This window comes from Macaca nemestrina, chromosome 10 (genome assembly GCF_043159975.1).
Source record: "Macaca nemestrina isolate mMacNem1 chromosome 10, mMacNem.hap1, whole genome shotgun sequence".
Classification (NCBI taxonomy): Eukaryota; Metazoa; Chordata; class Mammalia; order Primates; family Cercopithecidae; genus Macaca; species Macaca nemestrina.
Window position 1 is genome coordinate 10,758,982 of NC_092134.1, and position 21,965 is coordinate 10,780,946.

Below are 21,965 nucleotides of genomic sequence, written 5' to 3' on the forward strand. Positions count from 1 at the left end.
TTCCCTCACTCGGGGTCTCTGCAGGAAAAGAAGATGGAAACGAGCCACAACCAGTGTCAGGAGCTGAAAGCCGGGTATGAGAAGGCCACTTCTGAGACAAAGACCAAGCATGAAGAAATCCTGCAGAACCTCCGGAAGACGCTGCTGGACACAGAGGACAAGCTGAAGGGCGCACGGGAGGAGAACAGTGGCTTGCTGCAGGAGCTGGAGGAGCTGAGAAAGCAAGCCGACAAAGCCAAAGTACGTGATGCGAGAGAATTTCCTTGTGCTGTAGCTTGCCTGAGCTCTGTGTCAAGGCAGGAAGGGTTCTTAGAAAGCAGCATCCAGTGGGACAAGTTACGATGGCCTCTACAAACGTTACCCTTCTGAGTGCGTGGGTGGTACGTTACGTTTCCTATGGCTTCAAGTGTTTTGTGCCAGCTGCCATTCCTTCTCAGGGACGGTGATGGCGGCCGGTCTTTCCTGGAATGGAGTGTGTAGCTGTCACCCCCGTGCTGCTTGTTTCCCAGCCATCACAAAGGTTCTTCCATTGCCTGAGCTCTGCTTGCCTGCTTGTTCCTCTAATACTGGCCATGCTTGTTGCCGCCTTGCACTAGGGTTAAGAGAGACATTGCAGTAAAGCAAGAGGCAGAGGTCACATGAAGCAAGCAAGCAAGGAATCAGGACTAGAGAGAGCCTGGTTGGAGGAACAGAGCTCTTCCAGGAAGAGTTAGAACTGAGAACTCCACAGAGGGCTTGTGTGTGTCCCCAGGAAGGTACCGTGAGCTTATTGATGAGGAAGCTGGATTCAAGGGCAGGGAGGAAACACCCTGTTAGTAGATAGAGCAGAACTTGGTATGTTGGATTTCATTTTATGGTTTCAGGATTGTATCTGTGCCCAATATATATTTTTTACTTTTTCTTTTTTTGTAGAGAGTGGGGTCTTGCTATGTTGCCCAGGCTGGTCTTGAACTCCTGGGCTCAAGCAATCCTCCCATCTTGGCCTCTTAAAGTGTTGGGATTACAGGTGTGAGCCTCCGTGCCTGGCCTGACCAGTATATTTTGTGACTCTGGTAACTTCACGAAGTTCAGCCTTCCCACTATTTAACCTTTTATTGCTCAAAGGAAAGTAAATATTCATCTTTATTTATTTTTAATGTGTTATGGGAGTTTAGTAGAAAGAAATGATAAAAGAGCATATATAGGACTGAAACCAATCTCATGAAAAGCCTCTTGCTAACTAAGTGGACGTGCCATGGTGTGTGTGCGCCCTGCATGTCATCTGGGAGGCCCATATTCTCCCTCTTCTACATGCTGATAGTTGAGGATTTCTCTTCTTTCTGTGAAATACCTCCAGTTTTATGAGCCATTTAACACTAGATACAATTCCCAAATCTTTTGTCTTTGTGGTTTATCTGTGCAGACTTCAGGTTTTTTTTTTTTTTTTTGTATTTCCTTTAAAATGTTGCAGCCTAGCCGGGCGTGGTGGCTCAAGCCTGTAATCCCAGCACTTTGGGAGGCCGAGACGGGCAAATCACGAGGTCAGGAGATCGAGGCCATCCTGGCTAACACGGTGAAACCCCGTCTCTACTAAAAAATACAAAAACTAGCCGGGCGAGGTGGCGGGCGCCTGTAGTCCCAGCTACTCGGGAGGCTGAGCCAGGAGAATGGCGTAAACCCGGGAGGCGGAGCTTGCAGTGAGCTGAGATCTGGCCACTGCACTCCAGCCTGGGTGACAGAGCGAGACTCCATCTCAAAAAAAAAATAAATAAATAAAAAATAAAAAAATAAATAAATAAATAAATAAATAAAATGTTGCAACCTGAGCATACCACAGCATGGAAGAAGCTGATACAAGGTCTCCTCGGTTTTCCTTTGTTTTTTGAGACAAGGTCTCACTTTGTCACCCAGGCTGAGTGCACTGGCACAATCATGGCTCACTGCACCCTCAGCCTCTCGGGCTCAAGTGATCCCCCTGCCTCAGCTTCCCAAGTGGCTGAGACTAAAGGCATGTGCCACTACACCTGGCTAATTTTAAATTTTTTTTGTAGAGACAGAGTCTTGCTATGTTGCTCAGGCTGGTGTCGAACCCCTGGATGCAAGTGATTCACCTGTCTCAGCGTCCCAAGGTGTGAGCCATCATTCCTGGCCATTCTCACTAATTTTGTTGGTTGGTTTTGTGCAAGGGTCACTGAGTTAAAATGCCAGGACTGTTCCCCTCCAAAGTTGTCTGGTATCTGATTTCAGTGGATCTTAATCAGTCCCAGACTCTTTGGAAAAATCTAATGAAATCTACAGATATTTTTTCAGGAAAGTTTATGTGTGCACTCAACAAGGTTCAGGGAGCCCATGAAGCCTCCTTATTCCCTACTTTTAAGAGCCAGTGGGCTATAGCTGTGCTGCCTAATACAGTAGCCACCAGCCATGTGAGGCCATTCAAGTTTAAATTTGTAGCCAGTTCTGGTGGCTTACACCTGTAATCCTAGCACTTTGGGAGGCCGAAGTGAGCGGATTGCCTGAGCTCAGGAGTTAGAGACCACCCTGGGCAACATCATGAGACCCTGTCTCTACTAAAAATACAAAAAATTAATCGGGCGTGGTGGCACGCACCTGTAGTCCCAGCTACTCAGGAGGCTGAGACAGGAGAATCCCTTGAGCCTGGGAGGTGGAGGCTGCAGTGAGCTGAGATGGTGCCACCACACTCTGGCCTAGGTGACAGAGTGAGACTCTGTCTCAAAAAATAAATAAAAATAAAAACCTTAATATGGAAATATATGCGGTCTACATTATTTTCTCTATTTTTATATATGCTTAAAAGAGGATCACTTGAACCTGGGAGGCAGAGGTTGCAGTGAGCTGAGATCGCGCCATTTCCTTCCAGCCTGGGCCACAGAGTGAGACTCTCTCCAAAAAATAAATAAATAAATTTAAATTTGTTACATTTTAATTAAAAATTTAGCTCCTCAGTTGTACTCACCACATTTCAGGTGCTCAGTAGTCATAAGGTCACCATGATGGGACTGCAAATAAGAACATTTATATCAGCCGGGCATGGTGGCTAATGCCTGTAATCCCAGCACTTTGGGAGGCCTAGGTGGGTGGATCACTTGGGGTCAGGAGTTTGAGACCAGCCTGGCCAACATGGTGAAACCCTGTCTCTACTAAAAATACAAAAATTAGCCGGGCGTGGTGGCGGAGCCCTGTAATCCCAGCTACCCGAGAGGCTATGGCATGAGAATGGCTTGAACCCAGAGGCGGAGGTTGCAGTGAGCTGAGATTGCACCACTGCACTCCAGCCTGGGCAATACAGCGAGACTCAGTCTCAAAAAAAAAAAATTTATATCATTGTAGAAAATTCTGGACAGCACTGTTATAGACACTGTGGTCAAATTATAATTCAGTAAATTAAAAAAAAACTATTCATTTTAGTCACCAAAGCCTAGAAATTAGGCTGTAGTTTTTAAGTTATATGTGATATTAGGACTAAATCACTCTCAGCCCAGTGGCTGTCCTTAAGTAAGGTCCTGCGGTGAGTTTGGAAGGCAATAGTTTATTTTCCCTTGTTATGCCCCTTCCTTTTTTTATTAAAATGTACTGACTTTTTGTACTTCTTTTAATTGTATTTTTAAAAATTCTTCTATGAATCCTTTCTGTATTCAAAGTAATTCGATAATTGGAATGGCAAGAAAGAATCTTTTGCCCTGATATTAAAATCAAGCTACTGTTTTTGTCTTCTAGGTAGCTACTGGGAATAATTTCACAAGTTGTTTCAAAGATAAAATAAGCTAACAGATAAAGAAGCACTTTGCAAAGCTACTTTTGACTTATCTTTTTATGGGCTCTGTTTAGTTTCTTTCCCTTGTTATTCAGATAGTTTCTATAAAGTTTATTGTAGAAATTGTAAAGGTTTTATCATTTAGGTTACATTAAGTTATTTGGGCTTGCATTTGTCTGCTTGATTTCATTTTTGTTTCCATTCTTTCCATCTTTTGTTTCTGTAGTCGCTAACTTATTTGTTAACATCAGCCAAAAAAGAAATTGAACTAATGTCAGAAGAGCTGAGGGGTCTGAAATCAGAGAAGCAGCTTCTTTCGCAGGAGGGAAATGATTTAAAGTTAGAAAACGGTTCACTTTTATCCAAGCTTGTAGAATTGGAGGCCAAAATAGCTTTACTTCAGGGAGACCAGCAGAAACTGTGGTCAGTGAATGAAACTCTTAATTTAGAAAAGGAGAAATTCTTAGAAGAAAAGCAAGATGCTGAAAAGCATTATGAGCAGGAACATCTCAATAAAGAAGTTTTGGCTGTTGAGAGAGAGAAATTGCTTAAAGAAATCAATGTTGCACAGGAAGAACTCTTGAAGATCAATATGGAGAATGACTCTTTGCAAGCTTCCAAGGTGAGCATGCAGACGCTCATCGAAGAGCTCCAGCTCAGCAAAGATGCTTTGATTGCCAAGACTGAGAAGGACCAGGAAGAGAGAGATCACCTGGCAGACCAGATCAAGAAACTTATTACCGAAAACTTCATCTTGGCCAAAGATAAGGATGACATCATTCAGAAGCTGCAGAGCTCTTATGAGGAGCTAGTCAAAGATCAGAAAGCTTTGGTACAGGACATTGAAGATCTCACAGCTGAGAAAAAGTCAGCTTTAGAGAAACTGTCCAATCTCGATAACACGTGCATAGCCTTAAAGGTGGAACGAGATAATGCTCTTCAGAACAACAGAGATCTGCAGCTAGAGACGGACATGCTGCTGCACGATCAGGAAAAGCTGAATGCCAGCCTCCAGGCCGCTCTCCAGGTCAAACAGCTGCTCCGCTCAGAAGCCAGTGGGCTCCGCGCACAGCTGGATGATGCCAGCAAGGCCCTGAGGAAGGCAGAGCTGGAGACCATGCAACTCCAGGCCACAAACACAAGCCTCACGAAGCTCTTGGAGGAAATTAAGGCCAGGCGGGCAGTCACAGACTCTGAGTGCATCCAGCTTCTGCATGAGAAAGAAACCTTGGCTGCCTCTGAGAGAAGGCTCTTGGCTGAGAAAGAAGAACTTTTAAGTGAAAATAGAATCATCACTGAAAAACTCCACAAATGCTCAGAAGAGGCTGCCCATACTGAGATGAGCCTGAATGAGAAGATCACTTACCTGACTTCCGAGAAGGAGATGGCTTCTCAGAAAATGACTAAACTTAAAAAGCATCAGGATAGTCTCTTGAAAGAAAAATCCGCACTGGAAACCCAAAATGGAGTTTTACTTGCAGAGAGAGAGAATTCCATCAAAGCCATAGGAGACCTCAAAAGGCAATGTGATCAAGAGTCTGCAAACAGAAGGATAATTGTGCAAGAGAATATGAAACTCCTCGGTAATATTGACGCTCTGAAGAAGGAGCTTCAAGAGAGAAAAAACGAAAACCAAGAACTAGTGGCCAGCAAGTGCGACCTCTCTTTGATGCTGAAAGAGGCTCAAAATGCCCAAAAGAATCTGGAAAAAGAACACACTCACATATTGCAAGCAAAGGAGAATTTGGATGCTGAACTTAACACGTGTTGTTCCGAGAAGAACATTTTGCTGAGAGATAGCTTGAACCTGCAAGAAGAGTGTCAGAAATTAAGTGAGGAGATCCAGGAAATGCAGCAGTCCTTAATCCTGGAGCAGGAAGCCAGAGCAAAGGAGAAAGAGTCATCCTTGTACGAAAACAATCAGCTTCACGGGAGGATGGTGCTCCTGGAGCAGGAGGTGGAGGAGTTAAGAGTGTGTACCGAGGAGTTGCAGTCCGAGAAGTTTGTGCTACTTCAAGAGAAGACCAAATCGGAGCAAGAAGTGGCAGAGATAATTGAGGAGAAGGAACTGTTGACTGCAGAAGCAGCTCAACTTGCTGCCCATATAAAGACTCTGAAAAGTGATTTTGCTGCCTTGTCCAAATCCAAGGCAGAACTGCAGGAACTGCACAGCTGCCTCACCAAGATTCTGGATGACCTTCAGCTGAACCATGAGGTGACCCTGGCCGAAAAAGCCCAGGTGATGCAAGACAACCAGAACCTCCTGGCTGAGAAGAGTGAAATGATGCTGGAAAAGGATGAGCTCCTGAAGGAGAAGGAAATGCTGGCAGAAAGCTACTTCATCCTTCAGAAGGAGATCAGCCAGTTGGCCAAAACCAACAGCCATATTTCAGCCAATCTCCTAGAATCTCAAAATGAAAACCGTACTTTGAGGAAAGACAAGAACAAGCTTACTCTTAAAATTAGAGAGCTCGAGACTCTTCAGTCATTTACGGTAAAGTGAGAGGGGTCAAGTATTGAGCACCCAGACTGTTGACTAACACTGTGCACTAACTCAAGTGGTGTAGGTCATCTTTCTTCATTTCTGCTTATGGAAATCCACCTCATTAAGTCAGTTGCTTATATGTCTCAAGCTGTTCGTTACAGTCTGAAAGGGGGACTCTTTACTAAGTATCTCACTGTAGTAGTCTCTCCCCATTTGAAAAAATTGCAAACTGTGAATAAAAAGGATTTATTTTTTAATTTAAGGAGAAACTTTGTGAAAAAGCTAACTGTGGTTTCTTAAAGGCTTAAGAACAATAGTGAAATAAGGCCGGGCACAGTGGCTCACGCCTGTAATCCCAGCACTTTGGGAGGCTGAGGTAGACAGATGGCTTCTGTCCAGGAGTTTGAGACTAGCCTGGACAACATGGCAAAACCCTGTCTCTACAAAAAATGCAAAAATTAGCTGGGCGTGGTGACACATGCCTGTAGTCCCAGCTACTCAGGAGGCTGAGATGGGAGGATTGCTTGAGCCCAGGAGGCAGAAGTTGCAGGAAACCGAGATCATGCCATTGCACTCCAGTCTGGGTGACAGAGCAAGACCCCATCTTAAAAAAAAAAAAAAGCAGCCGGGCGTGGTGGCTCACAGAGGCTGAGGCGGGTGGATCATCTGAGGTCAGGAGGTCAAGACCAGCCTAACCAACATGGTGAAACCCCGTCTTTACTAAAAATACAAAAATTCGCCAGGCGTGGTGGCGTGCACTTATAATCCCAGCTACTCAGGAGGCTGAGGCAGTAGAATCACTTGAATCCAGGAGATGGAGGTTGCAGTGAGCCGAGGTTATGTCATTGCACTCCAGCCTGGGCAACAAGAGGGAAAAAATCTGTCTCAAAAAAAAAAAAGCAATAAATTGGCGCATATTGAAATACAGGGTCTTCTGTTTGGCTTTTAACTCTTTCATTGTGTCTATCCATTTGGAGTTGGAAGATTCCATTAAAATCTTCATGGCTGATAATTGGATAGGGAAAATTGCAGAATTTTCATAAACTTTATTAGACCAATAAATTATAAACAAGTGCCTAAAAGAAATTTATTTATTTATTTATTTATTTTTTAAGACAGAGTCTCACTGGGTGCAGTGGCTCACGCCTGTAATCCCAGCACTTTGGGAGGCTGTCGCAGGTGGATCACGAGATCAGGAGATGAAGACCATCCTGGCCAACGTGGTGAAACCCCGTCTCTACTAAAAATACAAAAATTAGCAGGGTGTGGTGGTGTGGGCCTGTAGTTCCAGCTGCTCGGGAGGCTGAGGCAGGAGAATCACTCTAACCCGGGAGGTGGAGGTTGCAGTGAGCTGAGATTGCACCACTGTACTCCAGCCTGGTGACAGATGAGACTCCGTCTCAAAAAAAAAAGAAAATCTCGCTCTGTCACCCAGGCTGGAGTACAGAGTACAGTGGTGTGACCTTGGCTCACTGCAACCTCTGCCTCCCGGGTTCACGCGATTCTCCTGCCTCACCCTCTTGAGTAGCTGGGACTACGGGTGCGTGCTGCCACACCTGGCCAAGCTTTGTATTTTTAGTAGGGACTTGGTTTCACCATATTGGCCAGGCTAGTCTCAAACTCCTGACCTTGTGATGCACCTGCTTTGGCCTCCCAAAGTGCTAGGATTACAGGCATGAGCCACTGTGTGTGGCCTGTTTATTTATTTTTTTAGAGGTGGGAATCTTGCTGTGTTGCCCAGGCTGCTCTCAACCTCCTGGGCTCAAGCAATCCTCCTGTCTCAGCCCCCTGAGTAGCTGGGACCATAGGCACATGCCACCACGCCTAGGTATATTTTCATTTATTTTCATATCTAACTTTTTTTTTTTTTTTTTTGAGACAGAGTCTGGCTGTGTTGCCAAGCTGGAGTGCAGTGGTGCAATCTTGGCTCACTGCAACCTCCACCTCCCAGGTTCATGCCATTCTCCTGCCTCAGCCTCCTGAGTAGCTGGGGCTACAGGTGCCCGCCACCACGGCCAGCTAGTTTTTTGTATTTTTAGTAGAGATGGGATTTCACCATGTTGGTCAGGATGGTCTCAGTCTCTTGACCTCGTGATCTGCCCGCCTCGGCCTCCCAAAGTGCTGGGGTTATAGGCGTGTGCCACTGCGCCCGGCCTATATCTCACTTTTTATAATTAATTTTGATAGCAGCTAAGAATTTGTCTCCATATGCATCTTTTTATTCACAGCCATGTTTTTATTCATTACCCACAACTTGCATTAAATACTTCTCATTAAACACTTGAGCCTCATGTTAGAAGTGCCCAAATAATTTTTATATTTATTTGAAAAATTCTCAGCCTAAATTTGAGTGACTTTAAAAGCCCCAGATTTGAAATAGCAAGGATAGTATTTTAAACTTATAATAAAAAATATGATTCCAAGAAATTCAGCTATCTTAGGATGTTATTCATTGTTACCTCCGAACAGTCTCTCAAACTTAAGTCAGAATGAAGGGAGCATGCTTGCCAGTGTCATTTGGAACTTTCATTGGAAGATGTATGTTTAGAGGTTCTGAAAACATGGAAATTGCATAATAATTGACATTGAAAAATGGCAGGAAAGAGTCTGTATATTCTACTTTAGAGTAAAGACCTTTCCTGTCCTGGTCTGTCTGTTTCAGCACTGGATTGGTGACTGATTCACCCTCTCTGTGTGCCTCCCTTACCCACACAGACACTGAGTGCTGCCTGAACGGCACAGCCCGATCCTCACCTAACGGTGTTGGCAAGGGGTGTCCTCATTTCTCACAGTGTTTCCTTGTATTTAGGCTGCTCAAACAGCGGAAGATGCCATGCAGATAATGGAACAGATGACCAAAGAGAAGACTGAGACTCTGGCCTCCTTGGAGGACACCAAGCAAACAAATGCAAAACTACAGAATGAAGTAATCAGATTTAAATAGCTTTTTATACAAAGAACAGCTTACCAACTTCGTGGAATGTTTGATCACTAACTCAGGATTGCTTATGTTTTTGAAGTGTGACCTTACAAAGGTTTGAAATGCATTCCAGAGTCATGATAATCTTAAATAAAGTGTATCACTTCATTACTTATTAGGATCAACTTTACAAATTGAGGAAAAAGCCCTAATAGTGTGGCTTTCTAAGATGACTATTTAGTGATAGCACTAGTGAGAAGAGCTACTGATGGCCTGCTCTAGCTTTTATATCCTTTATCTTACATCACACACATCGTTTTTTCTCTTCCCTTTCCCAACTTTGAGCCACTAAGTTGCGTTCCTCAGTCCTGAGTCTGATGTAGGCCTTTTCTTGGCCCATTTCAGTACTGATTTCCTTTTGTGTCATCTTGAATGAGTCACTTTTGGAGCAGGGACAAATATGTGGCGTCAAGATATTTTGATTCTGTCCACAAGTAGCATTTCTCCTCCTCTTTGGATTTCCCTGCTCCCACCCTCCCAGCTCATACCAACCCTTTGTTTGGAAAGCTGTTATCTAAATCCTAAGCCGACTGACGCACCAAAATGGTTATGTGAAGTCCTGTGCAACTTCAGATGCTTTTTTCGTTGTTGTTGCTTGTTTTTTGTTTTGTTGTCATTGTTGTTGTTTTGAGACGGAGTCTTGCTCTTGTTGCCCAGGCTGGAGTGCAACGGCACAATCTCGGCTACTGCAGCCTCCGCCTCCTGGGTTCAAGTGATTCTTCTGCCTCAGCCTCCTGAGTAGCTGGGATTACAGGTGCCCACTACCATGCCTGGCTAATTTTTGTATTTTAAGTAGAGACGGGGTTTTGCCATGTTGGCCAGGCTGTTCTTGAACTCCACCTCGTGATCTTTGCCCGCCTTGGCCTCCCAAAGTGCTGGGATTACAGGTGGGAGCCACCACGCCCCGCCCAGATGCTTTTAAAAGTAATAGGCAGGTAAGACATTAAGGAAGGAAATCAAGGGGGAGGCGGTGGCCAAACTGAGGAGCCACTGTCAAGACTAGTCCTTCTCATTGTGGAGACTAGTCCTTCTCATTGTGGAGGTCAAGAATCAACTTCTCAAAGGAGATGAACATTTGGAGGTAATGATATGGTAAATAACAACAGTTCACGTAGAAGGAAGCACATTTATAGAACTGACACTCCTAAGAGAAGATGACTTAAGCTAAAAATATAAAAGCATTAAAAAATCATAGCTGTTAATCAAAATTAAGAGCTGAAGTAAGTGAGAGGATTTTAGGGAATGTGTGTAACTTGCAGCAGTGGAACCAGGGGGAACTGTGTCGTTCTGTAACAGATCCCTTGGTGTCTTTGTTACAGCCAGAATTCAGGGTTGGATGAACCATGTTTTCAGACACATTGTGATACTTTATTTTTCTTGTTTTCTTAATCTGGAATGTTCGGTGTTAAAAGGAAGATGGTAGTTGTAAAACTAGCAAGACACTTTCTAGGACTCCTGACAGGTGGCATGGGGCATGGCAAAAGGAGCTAGCTCCCTCTTCTGCCTGTAGGAGACAACTTCTCAGGGCCCAGAAAGCCAGCATGGCCCAAGGAGCCACCTTGAGGAATGGAGGCCCACATTAGCTGCCATCCTTGGTGGTGGCTCCGCACCTAGAGCTCCAGCCACCTGCCACAGCCTATGATCAGTCACATCCCCACTCATCCCAGTGACAGCTCTGGATTTCCACCAAGGGCCAGGCCCTCCGCTGGCTGCATCCCCGTGGGCCAATGATGGAGCCAAATGGGTGTAAGTGCCCTTCAGTCCCACAACGTGACTTTTTCCTCTTCAGGTTCAAGTTCAGATGGGTTACTAAATTTTTTTCCAATCTACAAATAATTTTGATTCAAATAAATAATTTTTGTAATGAGGACTATGTAAATCTGGTAGTGACACTGAACAATATCATATCCTAAATCACTAATCTCTGGGAAAAGAAAAGGGTTTCTTTTCATTACGAAGAATAATCCTTGCTGATGTCATTGCTTTGCATTTTATTTCTTGTTTTTAATGAATCATATTTGAATAGCAAGTTCCGTGATAAGTGCTGAGAATTGTACACAACATGAAATAAAACTTTACCTCTCTGTAGCAATTTAGTTTGACATTTTGGCCAAGTGTACAGGATATGTCAGACTAAATGTAAGGAAGAGGTTTGCAGTTTGTAATAGACTTGTCATCTGTAATCTCTTCACCCAGGAGACTTTTTTTTTTTTTTTGCAAGTGACTAATTTCATCTGTCTTTTCAGTACACACTTTCATGAATAATTTGTTCATTCATGTCATTGGAAAATGAAATAATTTCATCAAGCTTTTTTCTCTTGGTCTTTAAGTTGGACACACTTAAAGAAAACAACTTGAAAAATGTGGAAGAGCTGAACAAATCAAAAGAACTCCTGACTGTGGAGAATCAAAAAATGGAAGAATTTAGGAAAGAAATGTAAGTTTCTCTCCTTTGAGAAAAAAATACGGAATTTATTTTAAATTGAAAACGTGAACACAATGCTAATTATTTTAAAAATATTTGAGAAGCACATAAACGTATGCCAACTCTATTGCATACCCTAGAAGTAACATCAGTAACCGCTGTTAAGTCAGAACCACAGCTGAGTTAAAGGATCAGAATGAAATGTGTACTGGCTGATGAGTTAAGCTGGGGATTCAGATGTGATTTTGGACTGGGTGTGGTGGCACGTGCCTGTTATCCCAACACTGGGAGGCTGAGATGGGTGGATCACTTGAGCCCAGGAGTTTGAGACCAGCCTGGACAACACAGCGAAACCCTGTTTCTACAAAAAATATAAAAATTAGTTGGATATGGTGGTGCATGCCTATTTGCCAATTACTCGGGAGGCTGAGGTGGGAGGATCGCTTGAGCCCGGCAGGTTGAGGCTGCAGTGAGCCGTAATCATGCCACTGCACTCCAGCCTGGGTGACAGAGTGAGATCCTGTCTCAAAAAAAAGAAAAGAAGTGACTTCAAAGCCTTGAAAGTACAAGCAGAATGTTAACATTTGGTCTTGAACTTCTGACCTCAAGTGATCCTCCCGCCTTAGCCTCCCGAAGTGCTGGGATTACAGGCGTGAGCACTGCACCTGGCCAGCCAATCTTAACATTTGGAAATGTCAGACCCTTTATTAGCAAGTCCCTCAAAACTCTCTTTATAGTAAAAAAAAAAAAAAAAAAAAAAAAAAAAAAGAGTAATCAAACCATCTGGCATGCAAATGAAATGACCAGCATTTGGGAAGACTTTAAAATTAAGATTTACACATCAGTTTGTTATGTGGTTTCAGGCAGACAGACTGTTCATACTTCCTTTGTTGATGCTAACTCAGTTCTTGCCTTTCAAGTTTGGCTAGTGTAGTTATTAGAGATTGGCATTTTCTGACATTTTAAAGGATGGTTACAGTGTAGATTTCATTTGATCTTCTGTTAACTACACTGTATCAACCGTATTAACCTAAAACGCTAAAGCTAATTCACCTGGTGAACATTTGAGTGTGTCTTTTTCTTTCATGGTAGGTACAGTTAAGGTAGGAAGCATAAGAAGGTGAGTATATATGGTCCCTGCCCTTCAAGGGCTTGTGTCTTTTATTTCCAATCCTAATACATAGATGAGATTCAAACAAAAACAAAAGCATCAGTTCCAAACTGCTGTTTTAAGTCACCATCCTCAATACTATTTGTTGATTGAGCTTGGATTAAGCTAGCACATGTGTGGTTCTTCTGAGAGTTTTAAAATTTTCCTGGGAAGAATCTGATCTGAGCTGCTCCTGCGAGGAGATGTACAGCTTGTGATGTCAGCGATTTTCTTCCTCGGTCCTGGTTTAAATGGCGGGTCTCTAGATGATGGGATTATGTTTAAACAGTTCCAACAATTTCACTTATGCAGATTTATAAATTTACAATTATGATTATGGTCATCAGGGGAGGCTTCAATTTCCTTGGCCTGCCAACATCAAATGACACAAATAGAAGATGGGTCACCATGACAGGAAAAACAAAGTCATTTGTTGTAATGTGACAGTTCTATTCATTCAGGAAGCGGGGTGCAGGTACAGCTTAGGATTTCTTTTCTTGGTGACACGAGTCATTTTGCAAACCTGGAGGGCTTTGGGGCATCAAGTTGAATTCCTGCAATGTGTCCCACGGGCAGCTGGTAAGGGAGTGTGTGAACTGCCATGGGAGACTCCCTCTCCAGCCTCCGCTGCCATAATCCCACCATCGAACTCCCTGGGTCCTACTAGGTGTTGGAGGGGCAGGGCCAAGTGGACCTGGCCAAGAGGGTTCGTGGGGTTTAGATAAAATTCCACTTTCCTGCAGTACTACTTACGAGTCCTTTGTTGTTTTTATTTGTTTGTTTGTTTGCTTCTCAGAGAGAGTCTCACTCTGTTCCCCAGACTGGAGTGTAGTGGTGTGATCTCTGCTCACCATGATGTCTGCCTCCTGGGTTCAAGCAATTTTCGTGCCTCAGCCTCCCAAGTAGCTGGGATTACAGGCGTGTGCCACCATGCCCGGCTAATTTTTTTGTACTTTTTTTTTTTTTTTTTTTGAGATGGAGTCTCACCCTTTAGCCCAGTCTAGAGTGCAGTGGTGCAATCTCGGCTCACTGCAACCTCTGCCTCCCGGGTTCGAGCGATTCTCCTGCCTCAGCCTCCTGAGTAGCTGGGATTACAGGTGCCTGTCACCATGCCCATCTACTTTTCCTATTTTTAGTAGAAACGGTTTCATCCTATTGGCCAGGCTGTACTCGAACGCCTGACCTTGTAATCTGCCCACCTCAGCCTCCCAAAGTGCTGGAATTACAGCCGTGATCCACTGCGCTTGGCCATTTTTTTGTATTTTTAGTAGAGATGGGGTTTCACCATGTTGGCCAGGCTGGTCTTGAACTTCTGGCCTCAAATGATCTGCCCGCCTTGACCTCCCAAAGTGCTGGGATTACAGGCGGGAGCCACTGCACCCAGGTCTTAGGAGTCTTTTGTTGTGGTCATTACTAGTATTCCAGTGAGATCACCCTTTAATGTTCAGAGTCCTCACTGAATCCTGTCATGTCACCTACCCTCAGTGTGGCGCTGATTTCACCTTTATGAAGACAAATAGTTTTTTGGTGGTGGTGTTTTTGTTTTTGTTTTTTTGAAATGAAGTTTTGCTCTTGTTGTCCAGGATGGAGTGCAGTGGCATGATCTTGGCTCACCGTAACTTCCGCCTCCTGGGTTCAAGTGATTCTCCTGCCTCCATAGCTGGAATTACAGGCACGCACCACAATGCCCAGCTAATTTTGTATTTTTAGTAGAGACGGGGTTTCTCCATGTTGATCAGGCTGGTCTTGAACTACCAACCTCAGGTGATCTGCCCTCCTCGGCCTCCCAAAGTGCTGGGATTACAAGCATGAGCCACCGTGCCTGGCCGGGTGACATAAGTTGTTTTTGTGACCTCCTCCTTCGAATTATTCCATTGGCTAATAAAAGCTTAGCTGAGATCGTGGCTCCAGCTGCTGTCATGCTAGCCCCAGCCTGTGCTGAGCTGTTCCTGGTGCTGCACTCCCCAGACCTCTGATCCCTGAACACATTCGGGTAGGGAAGAACCGGATCCCAGAGCAGAAAGAGCCTGGGCTGCTTTGGATTTTCTACCTTTTTTCTGCCCCAACAGACCTGAGGGAATCACATCTTCCTGTTAGTGACTTGGCACAATATGCCTGGGACTGTTAACGGGAGGGAGGAACGGTGGGAGACACGCTGGTAGCGTTCCATGGAAGCCAGCGCAGGAGGTATGGGGAGTAGGTTGAAAAAACCCCTGCCCCTGATGACCAGTGGCCCCCTGGTCCAGTTTCCAGGGCCTTCTGCTGTAAGAGGACTGTGTAATGGGAACAGTGCTTCTCAAAACAAAGCAGTCACTTGGCTCCTCCTTAGTCTTATTCCTCAGAGCTCAAAGCTGGAGAATGAGCAGCCACTTACTTCTTCCATGGTTTAATGTGTGTGGGGTTTTGCGTGTCCTCTGGAGCTTTTTTGGTGTTTCTCTTCACCTAATAGGACTGTGGTTACTGGAGAAAAAGGGGACCAATATAGACACAGGGTTTCTTTTTTTTTTTTCTTTTTTTGAGACAGGGTCTCACTCTGTTGCCCAAGCTAGAGGACAGTGGCAGCAGTCTCAGCTCACTGCAGCCTCCACCTCCCGGGTTCAATTCATCATGCCACTTCAGCCTCCCAAGTAGCTGGGATCACAGGCATGCACCACACCCAGCTAATTTTTGTATTTTTAGTAGCAATGGGGTTTTGCCATGTTGGCCAGGCTGGTCTTGAACTCCTGGCCTCAAGTGATCTGCCTGCCTCAGCCTCCCAAAGTGCTGGGATTACAGGCTTGAGCCACTGCGCTCAACCACCACAGGGGTTCTAATAGGAACCACTCCCTCTAGAATATCACCCTTGCCCCTGGAAACCAGCACTTGTAACTGAATGTTCTTTTCCTGTGTGCCACTTACAAGTCTGCTTTTAGGAAAGCTCTTGCTTGATTTTGGTTAGCCAGCTCCTATTTTCAGTTGTAAATCAACAATGAAACAGTTTCTTGTGTATAATTTTGGATCTTAGGGAAAAAAAGGTATAAGCAATCTAATTTTTGTCTTTACTCACCTAGCACAGTAGTAAATGTACAATACATTTAGCATGATAATAGATTTATGATGGATTCATAAGTAAAATGTTTGCATGTCAATATTAACAATGTTTGTCTTTAGTTTTAAACCTGGTCTTTTCTGCGTCGAGATATCTTGTCATGTAGAAAGAAAAGTAGCTTCTTTAAAAACCAGTAGAAATATTTTTGTAGCTATTTTGAGAATCATTCCTTGAGTATTTCCAGAATTTGGGTTATTGGAGCCTCTTTCCTCTCTGAAATGGATTCACCCGCTACCCACTAAAGAAAAAACGAAGCGCTCTAGGTCTGAGTCACGACTGAAGTCATCTGCCAGCTGCGGCTCCTGTTCTTGTGGTTTTGCTGCGCACTGGCTTTATGATTTGGGGCAAATCTGTTTACTTCCCGGAGCTTCAATCTTCTCATTAAAACATAAATAGGCCGGGCGCGGTGGCTCAAGCCTGTAATCCCAGCACTTTGGGAGGCCGAGACGGGCGGATCACGAGGTCAGGAGATGGAGACCATCCTGGCTAACACGGTGAAACCCCGTCTCCACTAAAAATACAAAAAAAAAATTAGCCGGGCGTGGTGGCGGCGCCTGTAGTCCCAGCTACTCGGGAGGCTGAGGCAGGAGAATGGCGGGAACCCGGGAGGCGGAGCTTGCAGTGAGCCGAGATCGCGCCACCGCACTCCAGCCTGGGTGACAGAGCGAGACTCCGCCTCAAAAAAAAAAAAAAAAACATAAATAACATTAACTTCCTTGGGCTTTGAGGATTAAATGAGAAAATGGAAGCATTTTGTAAATTTTAAAACAATAATTTTGGCCGGGCGTGGTGGCTCACACTTGTAATCCCAGCACTTTGGGAGGCCGAGGTGGGTGGATCATGAGGTCAAGAGATCCAGACCATCCTGGCCAACATGATGAAACCCCGTCTCTACTAAAAATACAAAAATTGACTGGGCACGGTGGCACATGCCTGTAGTCCCAGCTACTCAGGAGGCTGAGGCAGGAGAATGGCGTGAACCCGGGAGGCAGAGCTTGCAGTGAGCTGAGATCGCGCCACTGCACTCCAGCCTGGTGACAGAGCAAGACTCCGTCTCAAAACAACAATAACAAAAAAAAAACCCAATAATTTTGTTTTTATAGGTCAATTCTTTAGGACACTTTGGCCACTTTTAGATTACTTCCTTGATGCATTGTTATAATTTTCCTTCCTGTAGGCTTGAGAGAGGAAGGAACAGGAGTATAAGCGTAGCACTTTGACAGGCCACACACATGCAGACACCATGTAGCCACTCATGAAGGCAGTGACCACCTGGGAAATACATTTGGCTTATGGTGATTTTACCATAAGGAAATCTGATTTGTCAAAGATTGATGGACTTTGGACAGATGAACTTTCGCTGTGATGTGTGTGTATGTGTATGTACATACATATATACATATATATAGAGATTCATATATATGAGTCTCTTTCGTGAGTGACTAGCTGAGGCTAAAATTCCTTCTCAGTTTATCTTCAATTGCTAAATAAACATCTCTGTAAAAAGCCTAATTTAGTGTGCTAAGAGAATTTTTGTGTAGATTTATTTCCCTAAGTCTTCCTGAGGTCATCCCAGTGTGCATATTATAGGTGGATGGAGAAATAAAAATTGAGAAAATCGAGTGTGCCGAGAACTGCCACCCATTAGACAATTGAAGTTAAAAATAGATGTGTTCATGCATCAGCAGATGGATTCATACCCAGATGACTTGATTGAGAATTCAGCCATGTATGACAGCTTGCTAAACGGAGTTTAACCAACACAGATGTACTTAAAATTCACAATTCCATCAAAACCCTCTATAACATAAAACTAAGATTTAGTGCTCAAATATTGTGCATATTCATGTATAAAGGATAATGTTTAGGATCTATGTTTTGGATTATTTTAAGAACAAGAAGATGTTTAATAAATATACCTATCCGGTTCATTTTTTTATGCTGATATTCATGGTATAAGTTAGTAGTCTGTATTATATTTTTATTTGCTTCTTTCAATTATAAATTAGCATTGTGGAAAGACTACTATCAAAATAAAACACCTGTTATGTAATTGGGAAACTGTATTTCCTTTGGGCATTCCGCCTCTAGTTGTCCTAAAAATATACTCAGATTTACATCAGCACTTGACTCTGACAGATACACTGGTAAATGGGACCATTGGATTTGTATTTCTTCCAGAAAAAAAAATAAATTATAGATCTGTGCAGTTAGAACAGAGTGCCTTGGCAGCAAATTAAATCACTTTATCAACGAAGTGGGTTTTAGTAAAATCATCTAACGGAAATATTCCTAAAGATAGGAGGGCTGTACTGACTATCTCATTTGTCATTTATTTTATAGCAAAATTCGTTTTTTATGGGGTAAGTGGGTGGTGGGAGGGTGGCCATAGGGTTTATTAGGTTCTGAAAAATGTAATAATTGTGGGTGGCAGTCCTCCTTTTGGGAGGTTGTGGCCATTTAGCCCCTTCTGCATGTAGATAATACTGTCTGCTGTTATTATAGATCCTATCAGGCACGTGACCCAGATATATTTTCTTCAGTGCTGTGAAGCTGGTTGTCTCCCACAGTTTCCTTGCCTGTCTTGTTTCTATGGTAACCCTGCACTCACTGTCCTTGCAGAGAAACCCTAAAGCAGGCAGCAGCTCAGAAGTCCCAGCAGCTTTCAGCATTGCAAGAAGAGAACGTTAAACTTGCTGAGGAGCTGGGGAGAAGCCGGGACGAAGTCACAAGTCATCAAAAGGTCAGTGTCCTTTGGCGGGGGGTTCCAGCTCTGCCGTGCTGAGTGCTGCTGCTGTTGGCAGTGTGCTCAGAGGCCACTCGGAGGTCTGCTCAGTGTGGTGGGGTCATTCCAAACGGAATTCCAAGTTACCTGTGCTATGTGTCTCCTTGTTTTCAAACGTGCTGCTGTAGGATTTAGGGTAGGAGAGATTTGAGAGGTCCTTTAAAAAACACACAAAACACTGGAACTTGCAAGCAAGTAGAAAATACGATCTTTATTAGACAATCTTGTAGCTCAACATTTAAATGGAAGGGGACAGTATGTTCTCCCTACTACTACTTGGATTACAAAATTATTTTTCCCTGAAGATTTTTTTTCACTTTCATCAAAATTGATTTTGAAGAAACAGATTCCAAGAATATAGATTTGGTGTGAGTGTTGGCAGCTGATTTTAAATAGAACTCTGCTTTTGTTTAAATTAAAAAGCATGCTTAAGCCTTTTCTAATGGAACTGTGCATACATGTGCACTTGTGTGCATTGGTAAATATAGAATATATGTTACAACTGGCATGAACTATAAGCAAACCACAACCTATTTGCTTCTATATTTAAATTTCAGAGGTTTCTTACAGAGAAGTTGATTAAACATGGCAACAAAACTGATTTTAAAGGAAGCTGTATTCTGCCTTTTATTCTTCTCTAACAGTTGAATCAAAGTGCTGAATTGTAAGTCACATCTGACTTCGGAGCAGCAGCTTAAAATTACATTTTTAGGAGACTTTTGCTGTGTAGTCATTCATTGTTGCTTTATACTCCAAGGGGAAAATTTTTTTCCCCCCATTATATGTTCCAAACATTAATTCTTACTTGGGATTAGGATTAGTTTGGGGTAATTGTACTGAGTACCCATTGACATGGTGCAATTCGTGGTGAAAGCACTTTTTGGAGAGTTAATTTTAGACTTTAAAATCTTCATTGTTGCTCTCCACAATTTTCTTATTTTGTGAAGGAAATGCCACGTCTCTCCAGGCTCCAAGATGCTGATGATGCTGTTGGTGATAGTAGCTAACAGTTTTGGGCTCTTGCTATGTGACAGGCACAAATAAGTGCTAGCTATCATCGCAGTCCCTGCCACAATTCTAAGCGATAGCGCTATTATTATCCCTATTTGTAAAAGGGGAAACGGAAGCACAAAGATGATAGTAATTCGTTCAGCATCATTTGGCGACTAGTGTCAAGAGATGTCATCTTCTGATGGGGGCCAAGGAAAGAATCAGTGTGTTGACTTAACTAGGGTCACTGCACTCCCCTTTGATGAGTTTGTGAGAAACTGGAGTTCATGAAGCATGGAAGCCCATTAACCAGCAGAGGTTCTTTTTTCCTGGCACAAGCTAAAACACCTACAGCATTTGGCATCTCCAGCATCAGTGTGTCCACAGGGACTTGGAAGGAGGAGGATGTTGGCTAAGTGCTGAGTCTATTGCCATCTCCTATCGTTTCATTGAGCACCTCTGGTAGAGAGAGTGGGTTCCATAAATAGGAGGAACACACAGAGATCATCCTCTTATCTTAATGCTGTGGCCCTTGACTGGACTGATGATTACAGTTCTTGTCTCTGTCACTCAGAACCAGAAGGAATTCAGGAGACATCATGCTTCCTTGTTTAGAATTTCCCACAGTTTCTTTGCCCGTCTTGGGCTCCTCTCCATCCTAGCAGCTCTGTTCTCTTTTGCAGTAGAGATTTCAATTAGCTTCCTACTGAAAAGGTTTTGTGACTAAAAAATGTAAAAATCAGGTACTTTGCAGAGTGTTAGAAAATAATGCCTACAGGAGCGGCCAACAAGTGACTTCCTTTTAAAGAATGGGATGGATTCTTATGCCAGTGGTAGTTTCCTGTATGTAACTCAGAAGGAGAAATAATGTGTGTGTGAACTAAAATGTGATAGGCTTTCATGATGGAGATTGTGAAAAATATTGATTACCAAGAAAGATACAGATCATTCTTTCCATGGTATATATATTTCAAAAGAGTGGAGTGAGCCACCCGTTTAAAGTAACTTAGAAGCAACCTTAGTTTAGTGAAGACCGATTAATTCATTGGGCTCTGTTACTCTCTTATTGTATCATCTCCAAGAATTCTATAAAATTTCACTTAGTTGCTTTCTATAGTTAAGTCAAACTGTTGATCAACTGTGTTAGAAATATATTACAGAGCTACAGTATTTGGCAGAAATGCTATATATTTTTTTTTTTTTTTTTGAGACGGAGTCTCGCTCTGTAGCCCAGGCTGGAGTGCAGTGGCCGGATCTCAGCTCACTGCAAGCTCCGCCTCCCGGGTTCACGCCATTCTCCGGCCTCAGCCTCCCGAGTAGCTGGGACTACAGGCGCTGCCACCTCGCCCGGCTATTTTTTGTATTTCTTAGTAGAGACGGGATTTCACCGTGTTAGCCAGGATGGTCTCAATCTCCTGACCTCGTGATCCGCCCATCTCGGCCTCCCAAAGTGCTGGGATTACAGGCTTGAGCCACCGCGCCCGGCCAGAAATGCTATTTTAAAAAAATAATTTTAGTTGTAGTACTACAGAAAAATTTGCTTTTTCATTCTAAAATCGAGACAGCAGCGACTAGATTGACTTGGGAAAGGTAAATACTGACCCACCACCTAGGTTCTTTCCTGATTCCTTTATTTAGAAGCATCATAATTTGTTGAACTGAGCTGATTGCTTTACCATTATTTCATGGAATCATCACAACCTACCTCAGAGATAGTAGGATTATTTTTAGACAGGAAACAGGCTCAAAAGTGAACTAACGGCTGGGCGTGGTGGCTCACGCCTGTAATCTCAGCATTGTGGGAGGCTGAGGCGGGTGGATCATGGGGTCAGGAGTCGAGACCAGCCTGGCCAAGATGGTGAAACCCTATCTCTACTAAAAATACAAAAATTTAACCAGGCATGGTGGCGGGCGCCTGTAATCCCAGCTACTCGGGATATTGAGGCAGATAATTGCTTGAACCTGGGAGGCGGAGGCTGCAGTGAGCCGAGATTGTGCCACTGCACTCCAGCCTGGGCGACAGAGTGAGACTCCATCTCCAAAAAAAAAAAGTGAACGAACTTACCAAGAATACACAGATAGGCAGTGGAGGAGCCGAGATTCGAAATCATGTCTGCCTAACTTGAAAGCCTGTTTGTCCAGCTGCTGTTCTATTGTGAGAATAAAACTTTTTTCTGCTTACTTCATGATTATTGTTGTTCAAGATTTTAAAAAGCTGTGAGCTAGAAATGGGGTAGGTGGGGTCAAACAGTGCTCTAAAAATGGACTCTGAACCCTACTGGTACTTTTTTTTTTCTGCCTCAAATGT

At 43.6% G+C, this 21,965-nt stretch overlaps 1 protein-coding gene across 15 annotated transcripts in view; it reads left to right on the forward strand.

Annotated features, from left to right (window-relative positions):
- The window catches only part of LOC105494335 (CAP-Gly domain containing linker protein 1), a 151,053-nt gene that overhangs the window by 92,584 nt on the left and 36,504 nt on the right, over positions 1-21,965 (forward strand). For 11 of the 15 annotated variants that reach the window (XM_071070907.1, XM_071070901.1, XM_011762687.3 and 8 more), the window contains 5 exons: positions 25-240; positions 3,981-6,248; positions 9,049-9,165; positions 11,550-11,656; positions 18,505-18,625. In XM_071070907.1, the coding sequence (XP_070927008.1) occupies positions 25-240; positions 3,981-6,248; positions 9,049-9,165; positions 11,550-11,656; positions 18,505-18,625 (2,829 nt within the window). The remainder of the gene's footprint in view (positions 1-24; positions 241-3,980; positions 6,249-9,048; positions 9,166-11,549; positions 11,657-18,504; positions 18,626-21,965) is intronic. The other 4 variants (XM_011762742.3, XM_011762751.3, XM_011762757.3 and 1 more) reach the window with 1 other exon arrangement.